Source organism: Nicotiana tabacum, chromosome 22, assembly GCF_000715075.1.
Source record: "Nicotiana tabacum cultivar K326 chromosome 22, ASM71507v2, whole genome shotgun sequence".
Taxonomy (NCBI): Eukaryota; Viridiplantae; Streptophyta; class Magnoliopsida; order Solanales; family Solanaceae; genus Nicotiana; species Nicotiana tabacum.
The window spans coordinates 200,622,520-200,637,966 of NC_134101.1; the positions used below are offsets into that span (position 1 = coordinate 200,622,520).

The 15,447-nt window shown below is 39.9% G+C and overlaps 1 protein-coding gene across 5 annotated transcripts; it reads right to left on the reverse strand.

Annotated features, from left to right (window-relative positions):
* Nucleotides 1-974: 974 nt before the first annotated feature.
* On the reverse strand, nucleotides 975-5,861 carry LOC107795654 (histone-lysine N-methyltransferase SUVR3). 5 transcript variants are annotated; one of them, XR_001650188.2, is made up of 3 exons: nucleotides 5,176-5,854; nucleotides 2,843-3,537; nucleotides 975-2,723 (listed from the first exon to the last, which is right to left on the reverse strand). XR_001650188.2 is itself a non-coding variant. In XM_016618360.2 (3 exons), the coding sequence occupies exons 1-2, from the start codon at nucleotides 5,786-5,788 to the stop codon at nucleotides 3,149-3,151; spliced, it is 1,002 nt and encodes a 333-aa protein (XP_016473846.1). In that variant the 5' UTR covers nucleotides 5,789-5,854; the 3' UTR covers nucleotides 975-2,723; nucleotides 3,145-3,148. The 5 variants fall into 5 exon arrangements, 3 of the variants coding, with proteins under 3 accessions (XP_016473846.1, XP_016473841.1, XP_016473819.1); XR_001650194.2 differs by having other exon boundaries at nucleotides 975-1,793; nucleotides 2,145-3,537; XM_016618360.2 differs by having other exon boundaries at nucleotides 3,145-3,537.
* Nucleotides 5,862-15,447: the final 9,586 nt, after the last annotated feature.

Consider the following 15,447-nt stretch of genomic DNA (forward strand, 5'->3'; position numbering starts at 1 on the left):
TACATAACTAAGTACTAAAGAAAAAATAAAAATAGGTTATGCATTTTTATCTAAAACATTGCAAAACTAAAAAAAAATAGATGTCTAATACATTGTCATTCCTAGTCTTGAATTGAATGTCTTTTGTTAGCATTAGTATTGATTGATTTTGGTTTGAACTTCTGTTAGCATTATTTGAGTTACTAACATTTATGGGCTATAAAATTTATTGGAGCATTCAAAAGTTTTAAGTTCAACCTTGAAATAATAGGTTAAAAAATAAAACTATGGAAAAGATAAGAAATATTTATAAATTACATTACATTAACTATTCTTATGTATTAAATATATTTGAAATTTCTATACATTTAATATCGGATTGGTTTGGTTTCAGTTTGACTTTTTTTAATTAAAACCAAATCAAACCAACTATGGTCAGATTTTTTTTTTCACACCAAACCAAATCAAACTGAATCATAGTCAGATTTTTTTTTTCTCGGTTTGACTGGATTATTGATTTGGTGCGATTTATCGGTTTGCTTTGTACACCCCTAGCTATGTTCTCTGATGAACAAGTTTTGACTGCTAGAAGGTGAATTTCCCTTGTGGTAATCAATTTTATTTTTAGTTGATAGTATGTGCTCTTGGCTCGCACGCAACTTGAGGTCTTGGGTTTTATATATCGTTAATTGCTAGTTGGTTCCATATCTTGGATATAAGCTCCTTATTTGCCTTTTTGTTCTTGTTATTTCATCTTTATTGTGGTAATATCAAACTCTCTATAACTACTTTTGTATTTCCTATATTTCACTCTTAATCTAATCTTGAGGTGTTTGTTTCCGCATTAGTAAAGGAAGCCGTCCGGACTTCGACAGTGAGGTTCCTGCATCCTCTGCCTTTTGTTTTTATATAAAAACAAAAGGAGAAGAAGAGAAATATTAAGATGATGCTGTGTTGCATGATAACCTAATGTCTGGAATTACAGTAACTCAAAATTAAACGGATATATTATAATTGTTCTTTCATTGCTATTACAATCTGAAGATAAAAGTCAAAAGACAATTTTGTTAGAAGTCAAATAAATACTCTTTTGACAGGGAATAGAGAGATTTGCAGAGGTAAAAGAACATTTACACAAAAGCTCTTACAAGTACAAATAATTGTAAAAGAGAGATCGATCAAAGCAAAACTAACCTTACACCCAAAAGAATCATCATCCTTAAGCAATCAATTTTTAACCCTCAAAAACAATTCCTTGCTGTTGCTCTATGTCATGCTGGGTTTCATTCTTCAGATTTCCACTAGTAAATTTTAGGCTACTTTCTAGACATCTTAGGCAATATCCTTGTATTCTCCTTCCAGGTCTTTGATATTTCTTGTTCTCTTTAGCACTAACTTTTCCCCAATCTAATGGACCAGTACTGGTTACTTCGTTTGCTTTCTCTTTGTCTAATCTGAATTCCCAAGTGATATGTTTAAAACTACACAAGCTCCACCAGTTAGTCCCTTCCACTTATTTGAGTCAGCAGTTGTAATTGGTCAAACACTTTCATGAACTCCAATCAAAGAATGCTTAAGCAACAGTCACCAGCATCTTTTTTCAGCTTCGGAGGCATGTGCCAAATGGCTTCTGCTTCACAATCACCTTTCCATGTACCCTTTTAGCTTTCTTCTTTATTATCATAATCATCTGCTTGGAAGTGTCTATTTTTTTCTTCAACTATTTCTAGTGACTCCTCTTGCCATCAATTCTTGTTGACTTGCAAAACCAAGGAGAATGCTATTATTCCTTTCCCCAACTTTATCTCCCTCAACTGTAGAATTTAGCAAGTATAATAGCTAACAGCAGCAAATACTTCAATTAAAACCGAATTAATCAATAGACACCCTAGTCAACCACCATAACTTGGTTGAAACAGTGATGTAATCTACTCTTGCCATTTTTTACAATAGGACTATAAGTTTGGTTTCTGTCATGCTTCGGATTTTGAATAAAAGTCGTTAAATTCAAGAAATTCTCAAAATTCTTGTCAAGTTCATGTTTGTTTTACCACAAAATGGAATTTTTTCTTTTACTTGATCCAACCCCAGAAGATGCTTTTCTTTCCTTCTTTATTTCATGTATGAAGAAACTGTTGGAATTGTATCTGAATTTCGATAGTTACCTTCTCAGTGGTCCCTTAATTTCTGAATATTCGCAAATCATTAGCATTGTTTCTTTCTTTGTCCATTAGAGTTCAACTTTGGGTAGCTGCAGTTCTTCAAATCTTCCAACGACGAAGTCCACATTGAGACGGATAATCTTTTCACCATTTCAACAAGCAAAATAGCCAAATAAGTCTTTTCCTAGCAATTGTGTCAGACCTTTTTATACTTTACATCTGCATCGTTGTAATGGAATACCCTGTCATTATGGTGCTTTTTCCAAGGTTGTTTTTCATTTGACAGTAGCACGTGAACATTTTCTTTGCTGGCTTACATCTTTTTAACTTTCCCAAATATATAAATCCTAAATAACCTGTCAATTCCATTGTTCTGCCATGCTCTTCTTCAGTCATCAAAGTGATCACAAAAGTGCCAAATATTTTGTCTCGTCCACCACTCCCTTTTCTTGTCCACCTAGTGCCTTCTTATCCATTAGCTTTGTCTAGCAGCTTGACAAACACAGCATCTTTTCCTTGAGGAGATAAATTCCAACAACACAATATCCTCCCTTCTCAATTGAATGTGAATCTAGCTTGCATCTGCCGTCACAGAACGTCATATCAGGCACAGAAAAAAAAAACATTTAGTTGCAGGACTGACTCTTCAAATTTTTCTTTTCTTTTTTATTCAAATCATCCGGTGTTCAGAACTCACTAACCCGACTTATCCTGATTCACACTGCTGAAAGCTCACTATGGGGAGTTTTTAGCATCCCTACCGAAGTGGACTCCATTCCCAGGGCACGAACCAAGGAAAGTCACTGGTTAAGAGTGAAGGAATCTTAATATTCCACCACACCCTTCGATGGCCTCTTCAATCTTTTCTGGATTACAGCATTGTATGTTCAACGCCATGTGCTTTAGAGCTGAACTTGATAGTGGCATGCATTGTCCCCATGTAGGAATGCACCTCGAAGTATAAATATACCACAATGTTTAAAGAAATGGAATGTTACCTTACCACATCATGTGTGCTCTGATGGAAGGATCCCACAACAACATGCACTACCGCAAAAGCATTGAGAGCCTGTTAGGTTAAGCGTAGTATCCCCATAACTGAAACTGAGCTCTTCATTCTTCAAAATATCCCTGGAAGAGAAAAAGCAAACTCGGGGTAGCAGTGCTCCCGAACTTCGAACTATCATTGTACAAAGGTTACCACCATCGCAGGAATGGTTAATGAAACGTGCAATATTGCCAATTCTGGTAGCATCAATGTTGAATCTCATGCACACGTTTCCAGATGGAAGGTGCTCCCTCACAACCAGCAGTGCAGGCGAAAAGCGGCTACTCTTTGAAATTTTGTCATACAGTTTCTGGCGATTTCTTGCTTCCTCGGTGGTCAAAAGTTCTCCTGCAAAAAGAAAAAGAAAATCAGGCCCAAAAAGGACCTTGCACATGATAAGACATTAAACTGAATTTTATAGGTCTTCAGATGTCAAAAAGCTTTTGAAATTATCATTCATAGATAAACTGAATTTATCAAAATTTATCCTAGTAGTATGCACAAAAAGAAAACTACTAAACCCTATTGTCCTTTCATTACTTCACCTGAAAACTTTGAACTGCCTCCCTAATTCAAGTTGTTTAACCATCTAATCTTTTCACAAAACCAAAAGCATGAGCCTTATCTGCTGATTTCAACCTCCAACTCTTAGGGTCAGAAAGCCTTTCAAAAGAAAGTTCTAGGCTTATACACACGTCTGTGCTTTTGTGTATAAGCAAGCAACGGACGGAGATAAAATCTTCCAGAGTTCACACTTCAACATGTCGTCTTTCCACCACAAGTACAACCATTACCCTCATTTAAATTAAAAACAAAAAAAAGATCCTACCAAAGATTCAAAATTTCTCCATAAATCACAACCACAGACGGGAAAATCAATTGCCTTCGACCACATCAAACATTGGATGGTATTCACTACAAACCCAAATTCAGTTTCCTCACTTCTGCACCTTAAGTAGCATATGACCAGAACCGTGAGAATATTTAGTTTTCTTGGTGTCACCTTTTTGACTTAACTCCCCTATTTCTTTATATCACAACATCTTGTTTATTGGCCCGATGTTTTTCACTGCTCAATATATGTCACATCAATTATGCATCAATTCTAAATAGTCAGAGTTGACTATATGAATCCTTTGTGTTCATTCCACTCATTTCAGCCCAGTTTATTCCAATACCGATAAATTATTTCTTCTTCTTCTCTCTCTATTTTGTTTTAAGAATTTTTTTGTGAGTTGGATTTCTTTAAAACTAAAGATTCTCTAAATCTCACACTTATCCCTACACTGTGATACAAGTCTTTTAAGGAGAAAACTCCTAGCAAACAACAAAACTAGCATAAGTGTGATAACAACTGGTCCCTGTATAGAGCCTTTGTTATTATTATATTAAGAAACCAATGGTTTCATCAATATAGCTATTAATTAACAAACTCTTTCAATGATGCTCCATACTGATCAGTATGTAAGTTCGCCTGAGATAAGAATCAATCTGAAACCTTGGGTTGGTTAAACTTTGTACCCTGGGAACATCAGCCTTGAAAAAGTTTAACAGATTGCCCCACCAACTGAGCATTGCATGACAATCTTTATCGATTTGTCAATGTTCCCATCCACATAATAAAGCAACTGAAGAGGCATATTAGATGCAGTATCTTAAATCTAACTATCTAAGACCTTGTAATCCGCTTAATGGGAGTTCATGCGAGCATATTGTTCTGTGCCAACAGTCAATTATATCAGACTACAACTATAAACAAAAAAGGAAAACCGTTCCTCGATAATCCAAGGAAAAGCCTAACAAAGATCAGTTACCAACAAATAACAATTTATTTCAGAGTAATGAGCTATCAATTTACTCTCGGAATTCATTTAGCTATGGAGTACAAGTAAGGGTAGCTTACTCTAAAAATTCATTTAATACCTTAAAAAAAAACATATGTATATTAAACAACAACAACAATAATAGAAATAATAACAGAAATACCTGTGTACTCGCATATGAACTTCCCTTTTGGAGTGAAATCAGCAGCAACCAAACTCCACCCTTTTCTCCTATCCTTCACCACCTTCAGCTTCGCTGATACTCCTTTCTGAGTTAACCTGTTCCTGCACTCTGACCCGCAATGGCAACTCGGCCCGCATTCTCGGGTCGGCAACCCGGAAGAAAAATCCATGCACGGGCAATCCAAGTCGCAACTCTCACACCCGCACCCGTTAGAACCTTCCACCCGGATTACGAACGGGTGCTGCCTAACCCGACCTGAACCTCCAATTTCTCCTCCCCAGCATAGACCGGCGAAGGATGGGGAGGTGGGTAGGGTCTGAACAGAGGAGTAGATGAAGTAGGCGTAAAGTTCGGAGTCGACGGAGTTGAAGAAAGAAATGGGGTAAGTCTCCATGCCTCTAGAAGCGTCGGAGATTCTTCTGGAAGTAATAGCCTTGGAAACTACACGTAACGCCTTGCAGGTTGCTGAGACGGAGGCTAGACCTGCAGGTTCTAAGTATGGCAACACGAGATGGGCAAACCGGCAAAGTAATCCGCCCTCGTATTGTTCCCCTTCGCCGGTCCTTTGTTGTTTGTCCATCGCGTTGCACATTCCAGGCTTGGAGAGCTCTCAGTGGATCTGACTCGTTTTTCTATGCCCTTACACTCTCTTTGGATATATTGTAATTTATTGTTTTTTCATATACATAATGTTTGGACGTATATTTATTTTTGTTAAACAAAACTTTTATATTTATCATACTATAACTATAATCGATAAATTTACTAAAATACCTTCAAACGCTATAACACAAAAAAAGGTCAAACACATACATAGCCCTTTAAAGTTGGTTCTAATTTTCTTTTTTAACACTTTAACTAAGGCAAGTATCTATTGAACACTTCTAACAGTAACAAAAGTATGTCTATCGACATGCTCCGAACCTGGGAAGCGAGACCGGCACCCGGTACCTAACTTAACCTAGCGTACCAACTTACGACTGGGGACTCTAAACATACAATGTCATACTTTGGCCATAGGTCTACATTGCAAGACAATTTGTGAAACAAAATATAAAACTGAACGGAAACTAACTCTGACTAAATATCAATATAAAGCTGGGCCGACAAGGCAGTCATAACTACTACAACTGACAAACCAACAAAAATATACATACAAGTCCTACAAACCCAACATATTGCACTGACTGGCAGGATATGTCTACAAGCCTCTACTGATGGATGTACTGTGGTCGGAACAGGGCCCCGACCTATCCATAACATACATACATACATACATATATACTTACATACATACTCAAAACCCTAGACCCAACGACTCCGAAGGACGTGAAGCTTACCGGTCAAGCTGATCACGTACGGCGGCATTGGCTCATTTGACTATGAAATGGTATGGCATACATTATAAAGGTTTTATCGCAAAGATAATTTCATTTTTAGAAGTATAAGGCCGTTACATGAGCCAAAGTATAATGTTTTATGATTCTTGTATGAGTTTCAAGTGAGCCAAAAGAAATGTTTCTATGAGTTTAATAGAAAGATGGGCTTTCAAGGCTAATTTTAAAGATTATATTTAAGGGTCAAAAGTGAAATAATATTTTGAAATGATTTTTAGGAATATTCTTAAGTCACATAAGTATGTGTAGACATTGAAATTTTAATGGATCAAGCTAAATTTTAAACTCAAGATACTACAAGACCTCTTGAAATTCTAGGAGTTTGTCAGTGTTGCTTGGAGGCTACTTTACTCTAACCCTAGGTCACTCCTACATAAAGGGTTACATAATCCTTTAAAAAAGATATCTCAAAAATGGAGATTATCTCGAAAATCACATTAACTCATGGGATATTCACAAAGAGATCAAGATGCGGCCGTAAAGACATAATTTCATGGAGATCAAATACATCCCATGAAAGTTTGCATCATCCTACATTTGAGAAACACATTGTTCTAACCATCGAATCTGTGAGAGAATTAGGAGAGAAGAATCAAGAGAGAAACAGAATTGTATCCACAATTATCTATCAATTAAATTATGTTTCTTCATATTTATATTGTGGTTGCAATTTTTTTTTGTACCACAAATAATTTGTTGTAAACAAATTGTCACGCCCAGTGGGACTAATTCTACCCTTCATCTCTTCCTCCTGTAAATCAAAACTACAAGCTTCAAAATTTTCTGTTGTGATGATCGGGTATTTCAAGTCTTGTTTTCAAGTTTTGCCAAGCCTACACCCCAACAAACCTTGAAATAGGGGGCATTTGTAGACATCGAAATTTTAATGGATCAAGCTAAATCTTAAACTCAAGATACTACAAGACCTCGTGAAATTTTAGGAGTCTGTAAGTGTTGCTTGGAGGCTACTTTACCCTAACCCTAGATCACTTATATAAAAAGGGTTACATAATCCTTTAAAAAGATATCTCAAAAATGGAGATCATCTCGAAAATCCCATAAACTCATGGGATATTCACAAAGAGATCAAGATGCGGCCGTATAGACATAATTTCATGGGGATCAAATACATCCAATGAAGGTTTGCATCATCCTACATTCGAGAAACACGTTGTTCTAACCCTCGAATCATGGAGATAATCAGGAGAGAAGAATCAAGGGAGAAAGATAATTGTACCCACAATTATTTATCAATAAAATTATATTTCTTTATATTTATATTGTAGTTGCAATTTATTTTTGTACCATAAATAATTTATTGCAAACAGTATGTATGGGACCCAAAGAGTTAAGATTATGCATCCCAATATAGAGATTATACCTATGTTGTTAGCAACCCGCATGTCAAATTCATATGATTGGTAAGACAGCTCAATCGATCGAGTCAATATCCCAAGATTGGATTCATGAAAGATGCATGTGGCACTATAGTGACGGATCACCAATCGAGTCGATACCCCTGATTGGGTAACATATCCCCACATGGTGGTTTGTATAGCTTATAGGTTCTCCTTGGTAAAGAAATATTTTACATATGAAAAAGGGGTTAAGGTCACCTGTCCAATTTCGAGAAGTGCTTCAAAAGCTTTATGGTTTATGAGATGTTTTTCTTGAATGAAGTTGCATTAGTTATCACATGTTGATTTTTTTAAGTCATGTATAGGTACATTATGTCTGTGTAGGGATAAAATCGGGGATATAGTTATCCTCAATTTATCGCTGAAGAAACGAGGGACAGCGTGATTCGACGATGGCTCGGTTAAGGCCAAAGGTGCCCACAGATCGGAGCCAGGGTGGGACGAATGATACGTTGAGAATCGGGCATGGCCAAACATGGAAAGAATCAAGCTCGAGCGAAACAAATAATAGAGGTTAAAGGGAACAACTAAAGAGGACGAATGAGGAGCTGAAATATCTGCCATTAACAGGATATTACGGTGCGGATCATGCCCGATTTTAACTACGGATCGTGTTTTACTGGGAAAAAGGGTCAGAAAATGATTTTTACCTTATTTAGACTTGTACTAGGGTTGAAACTCCCCTACTATATAAAGAAGCAAACCTTTTCATTTTTTACCATTGTTGGTACGCATATCAAAGCAATAAAGCTTACTTTTATCTTTTAGCAATTGTTCAAGTGTTTTACAGCTATTATTTCATTCAATTGAAACCGAGCGCCCTCGAGAGGGCTTGATTGGAACCAGTTTCTAGCATTCGAACCTAACGCCAGGCTTAGTTATTTCATCACATTTGGTTTGATCATTTTGCTTTCTTTTAATTCGATTATTTGTTATTTCTTTGATTATTCATGTTAAATTAAATCATGTATCCTTTAAATCGCATGCAAATTTAATTGTTACTCATTTTAAGGGTAAACAGTTTGGCGCCCAGCGTAGGACTAAAGATAATAGTGGTAGTTTAATATGAATCTTTGTAACACACCCTACTTTACACTTGCTCTTTGAAGTTCAATTTCGGGATTATTCAAAATGTCAAATTCTCAATCTGCTCACTTGAATGTTGACGCCGAATCATGCCACTACGGTGAAAATAATAACGTGGTACTAAGTGATAATAGGTGAATTGAACTATAATTAGGCCCTAAAAAACCACCTTTTTGTATAGTTTTTATGGTAAAAAGTGATAACAAAATGCTCTGATTAGTGCTTTTCATGCTTTGCAGGCTATATACAATAAAAGCAGTCTATGGAGTACCTTTGGGATCAATTACAGAGAAAAAGAGGCCAATCTTACTATATCCGCTAAGTGCACCATGCGAAGGCAGCAAAACCAGAACTGGAGATGGACTGCCGCGGTCCTGGCGTAACCGCGGTCGGACCACGGTAGAAGGCTGTTGTGGATTCTGAGAGGCTAGTTGGTCGCGGTCCTGGCGTAACCACGGTAGGACCGCGATAGGAAGCGGAAAATTGAGGGACTGAAGTGCAAAACATGGGAGGGCCAGTCCATCCACAGTTCAACAATAGAAACATGGGAGGTATGAGACCCCCTAATAATATGGCACCTTACCCAAGGCCACGGGGATATAATAATCAGAATCAGCAGCAGGGGTATCACCCTCCTCAGCAGTAGCATGGTGGAAGGCAGGAAGATGGGTTTGCTAGACTTGAGGCAATGATGTAGCAGGTTATTGGGTCTAATGTAAAGATTAATGAAAGAGTGGATGCACATGATGCAGCAATCAAGAATATTGAAGTGCAGGTGGGCCAAATTTCTATGTCTTTGAACAATCGTCCTATGGGACACTACTTGCAGACACCCAGATAAATCCAAAAGATCAAGGCCCAAAGCAGCTGATGGTGGTAAGTCTACGTAATGGCAGAGATCTGGATGTAGAGCAAGAGAGGGCTCGAGAAACTAGATAAGATGAGACACTTATACCAGTGCCCATTGAGCTGGATGAGTCAACGAAACTGACGGAGGTACCAGTCCAGCCTGCCCAGGAAGAAAATAGCATTCAGAATGCGACCGAGAAAGAAGCTGAGACAGTCCAGGAACCAGTAGTTGATGTAGCAGCTGATAAGGATCAATCCCAGTTGATTGGGAAGAAGAGACCTCTTGCACCTTTCCCTCAGAGGCTGGCTAAGTACCAAAAGGAGGAATAATACAAGAAGTTCTTCGAAATGCTGAAACAAATCCAGGTAAACATACCATTGATTGAAGCTTTGAAGGAGATGCCTGGGTATGCAAAAATGATGAAGGACTTGATGTCTCGAAAGTTTGATTTCCAAGACTTGGCCACAGTTACTCTTACTCAAACATGTAATGCAGTGGTGACTAGACCAATTGCAGAAAAGCTGTCTGACCCAGGGAGCTTTACAATTCCATGCACTATTGGTAATTTTGCTTTTGTTAAAGCACTGTGTGATCTAGAGGCCAGCATCAATCTTATGCCCCTGGCGATTTACAAGAGGTTGGGCATTGGAAGAGCTAGACCCACCTCTATGTTGTTGCAGCTGGCTGACAGGACAGTGAAATGACCCTCTGGTATACTGGATGATGTGCTAATTCAGGTAGGGAAATTTGTGTTCCCTGCAAATTTTGTGATCTTAGACTGCAAAGTGGATGAAAAGATTCCCATAATTTTGGGAAGACCATTCTTGGCCACAGGGAGAGATCTCATTGATTGTGAAATCGGGGAGCTCAAGATGAGATTGAACAATGAGGAGATAACATTCAATGTACAGAAATCTATGAGGTGACCAAGTGAATTGGCCAATTGTTCTCTTATTGATGCCGTGGATGTAATTGTAGAGACTGATTGATGAGGTGCTAACCATTGAGGACCCCCTTGTTGCATGTTTAATGAATTTGGATGAGGTGAATGGAGAGGAACTGGCGGAATGGGTGTTGGCATTAGAGGGTAGAGGGTTCTGGGATAGAACTCTAGAATTTGAGCCCTTGCACTTGGAAAATCGAGAGACTCCTCCAGCCAAGCCATCTATCGAAGAACTACCAAAGCTGGAGTTAAATCCATTGCCCAACCATCTCAGGTATGAATTCTTTGGACCTAACTCCACATTACCTGTTATTATCTCATCTAGTTTGTTAGATGTGCAGGCGCAACAACTCTTGCAGGTGCTTAAGGAGTGCAAGACTATCATTGGGTGGACCATGGCAGACATAAAGGGGATCAGCCCCGCCTACTGTATGCACAAAATTCTACTGGAAGAGGGACACAAACCTTCCAGGGAACACCAAAGAAGGCTAAACCCTAACATGAAGGAAGTAATAAAGTGGCTAGACGCGGTAATTATCTTCCCAATCTTTGACAGCAGCTGGGTTAGCCCAGTTCAATGTATACCTAAAAAGGGTGGCATGACGGTAGTTAAGAATGATAACAATGAATTGATCTCTACAAGAACAGTCACGGGTTGGAGAATTTGCATGGATTATAGAAAGCTAAATCTAGCCACCCGAAAAGAACACTTCCCACTTCCCTTCATTGATCAGATGTTAGACAGACTGGCACGGAGGTCACACTTCTATTTTCTGGACGGGTACTTAGGATACAACCAGATCTCCATTGCACCGGAGGACAGAGAGAAGACCTATTTCACTTGCCCTTATGGCATTTATGCCTTTCGGAGGATGCCCTTTGGCCTATGCAACGCACCCGCCACATTCCAACGGTGCATGATGGCCATATTCACTGACATGGTAGAGGACATAATGGAGGTGTTCATGGATGACTTCTTAGTGGTGGGGAATTCATTTGATGAGTGCCTGATAAATCTGACACGTGTGCTGAAACGGTGTATCAAGACTAACTTGGTTCTGAACTGGGAGAAGTGCCACTTCATGGTACAAGAAGGCATAGTCTTGGGGCACCGGGTGTTAAGCAAAGGAATTGAGGTGGATCATGCTATAGTGGATGTAATAGAAAAGCTACCTCCTCCAACTTCAGTCAAAGCAATCAGAAGCTTTCTTGGGCATGCCGGTTTCTACCGGAGATTCATAAAAGACTTCTCAAAAATTACCAACCCTCTTTGTAAGTTGTTAGAAAAAGATCACCCTTTCTTGTTTTCTGATGATTGCAGGGTAGCATTCGAGGAGCTAAAAAAAGAGACTGGTCACATCACCTATCATTGTTGCCCCCAACTGGGAGCAACAATTCGAACTCATGTGTAATGCCAGTGACTACGCAGTAGGGGCAGTGCTGGGACAGCGGAAGGACAAGCTGATGCATCCAATCTACTATGCTAGTAGAAAGCTAAGTGGAGCCCAACTGAACTATACTGTGACTGAGAAGGAGATATTGGCTGTGGTGTTTGCTTTCGACAAGTTCAGATCATATTTGATTGGTTCTAAGGTAATTGTATACACTAATCATGCAGCTCTTAGGTACTTGATTGAGAAGAAGGAGTCTAAGCCGCACCTGATTCGTTGGGTGTTGCTGCTGCAAGAATTCGACCTTGAAATTCGTGATCGTAAGGGCACAGAGAACCAAGTCGCTAATCATCTATCACGACTTGAGGGAGCTGAAAATGCAGTTGAGGTTGAAGATATTCTGGAAACCTTTCCAGACAAGCAGTTGCTCGCTACTAATCTTAAGGAAGCGCCATGGTATGCAGACTTTGTAAATTACCTAGCCTGCGGTATAGTTCCCTATGACCTTTCATCTGTACAAAAGAAAACGTTTTATTGTGACTGCCGCATGTATTATTGGGATGAGCCTTACCTGTTTAGAATTTGTGTTGACAATATGATCCAGAGGTGTGTCTCCGAGATAGAACAATCTTCTGTTTTGTAGGCTTGTCACGCATCGGCTTATGGAGGACATTTTGGAGGGGTCAGGACAGCTGCGAAAGTGCTTGAGGACGGATTCTTTTGGCCAACAGTGTTTAAAGATGCGCACCAATGGGTGAAGGGCTGCAATGAATGTCAGCGGACCGGGAACATTTCCCGTCGCCATGAGATGCCCATGAACCCAATTCAAGAGGTGGAAGTGTTTGATGTCTAGGGGATTGACTTTATAGGTCCCTTCGTCAGCTCCTATGGCAATAAGTACATACTTGTTGCTGTGGATTACGTGTCCAAATGCATAGAAGCTGCAGCGTTGCCCACTAATGATGCAAGAGTGGTGGTGGGGTTTTTGAAGAAAAACATATTCACCAGATTTGGGACACCAAGAGCGATTATCAGTGACGGAGGCACTTACTTCTGTAATAGAGCTTTCGAGAAGTTGCTTGCAAAGTATGATGTACGCCACAAGGTGGCTACCCCTTATCACCCGCAAACTAGTGGGCAGGTTGAAGTGTCCAATAGAGAGATAAAGAGTGTGCTAACCAAGACTGTGAACGCCACAAGAACTGATTGGGCGAAAAAGTTAGATGATGCACTCTGGGCCTATAGAACTGCTTTTAAAACACCGATTGGTATGTCACCATATAAGTTGGTGTTCAGGAAGGCCTGCCATTTGCCAATGGAACTTGAACATAGAGCGTGGTGGGCACTGAAATAGCTGAATCTAGACATCGAGGTTGCGGGCACAACGAGAATCACAGAATTGCATGAGCTCGACGAGTTCAGACATCTTGCTTTTGAGAGCACAAGGTTGTACAAGGAAAGAATGAAGAGCTTGCACGACAAGAACATTGTGGGGCAAAATTTCAATCCTGGAGATATGGTGTTGCTTTATAACTCACGATTAAGGCTATTTCCGGGTAAACTCAGGTCACGATGGTCTGGACCATTTAGAGTGGTCGAAGTTTTCCCTTCAGGTGTTGTCGAGATTGCCATAGAGAAAGACTCTCGTACATTTAGAGTCAATGGGCAGAGATTGAAACTATATGTGGGCATGAGCGAACCAAAGGAAGTGTCTAAGCTATACATGACTGAACCACAGAGGTCGAGCGAGCCTTAAATGCGCTCATCTGCGTCGTGTCGCGACGTTAAATCAGGAACTGCGTGGGAGGCAACCCACGAATGTGTTGTAAGTGTAATGCATAAAAAAAAATAGCAGGAACATGCCCAGACTGCGGTCCCAGCGTAACCGCGGTCGGGCCGCGGTCAAATACCCCCTCTGAAAGAGGTCTACTGCGGTCCCAGTGTAACCGCGGTAGGACCACGACAGACCAGTGCGGGCCAGGTAAGTGCAGAATTTTTTTTTCCTTTTTCCCCCCTTTTTAATAAACCTAACCCCCCGCAACTCCCATCCCCTTCTCTCTTCTCTTCTCTCTTTCACACCATCTCCTATCCCTCAAACCCCCATTGTTGCCCCTCCTTTCTTCTCCATCTCTCTCTCCACAACCTATCCCTTCCATTCATCCTCAAGGTCAGCTTCTCTATTCTTTTCTCTTTCTTTTCCATAACTTAGTGTAATGAGTAGTCTAAATTAGTTTCAATTAAACCTTAGGTAGTGTTTTAGTGTAAATTTTTAATTTTTTTATTTTTTTCTTTCTTTTCTTTCCTTTTCTCCATTATTTGCTTCTTTTGGCCATGATTGATGCTTAAATGGTTGGGTTTTCATTGTGCTTAACTTGGGGGCATCTGATTAGGGTTTAATTAGGATGCATCTGATTGTTACCCTGAATTGTCTGTAGGTAATATGGCCCGAAAAAGGCGAAAGAGCTCGGCAAGCACTTCTCAAATACCAATATATGATTCCACCAGGTTCCAGTCACAGGAGGCAGAGGATTTGTTTCATGCTAAAGCCACCAAAAGCTTTGTCCCTAAGATTCCTGTTGACAGGGTTGCCCTCCGTATGGAAAAAGCAGACATGTATAAGGAAATCAAACGGAGGGAGATGGAGTTCTTGTTTGATGAACCTAAGACGGCAAACCCAATAATAGTCCGGGAGTTCTACGCAAACTGCCCGGAAAATTTGTGTCGGTCTGTGATTGTGCGGGGCAGGGTGGTAGATGCCTCAATTCTGAAGATTCGCCAGGTCTTGCAGCTGCCCCAGTTCACTGGTGACATTGATCATTACCACGATGCCCAAGGGGCCACTTGGGACACTATGATTGAGACAATATGCGCAGGGGGTCGACCAATCTGGCTACAGGAAAACATTATCCTTCACTCCAAGTCGTTCACACATGGGGCTAAGTGCTGGTTCACCATTATTTGCAGCCGGTTATTGCCCACGGGCAACACAACAGATGTGAACCACCTACGGGCTCTATTGGTATGGTGCTTTGTCACCAAGAAAGACTTTGATGTGGCGAGAATTATTGGAGATGAAATGATCCTTCGGTTACCTCTGCTATCTAAGGGGTTTTACTTCCCCTCACTTGTGACAAGGTTGTGTTTGCTGGATGGTGTCTCCATTATT

Bases quoted from the DNA above. Each gene is read 5' to 3' on its own strand.
- LOC107795654 (XM_016618333.2), bottom strand. From the start codon at position 5,788: ATGTGCAACGCGATGGACAAACAACAAAGGACCGGCGAAGGGGAACAA. The intron at 3,538-5,175 runs GTATTTCTGTTA...TTCTTTTTGCAG, and splicing joins GTTCATATGCGAGTACACAG to GAGAACTTTTGACCACCGAG.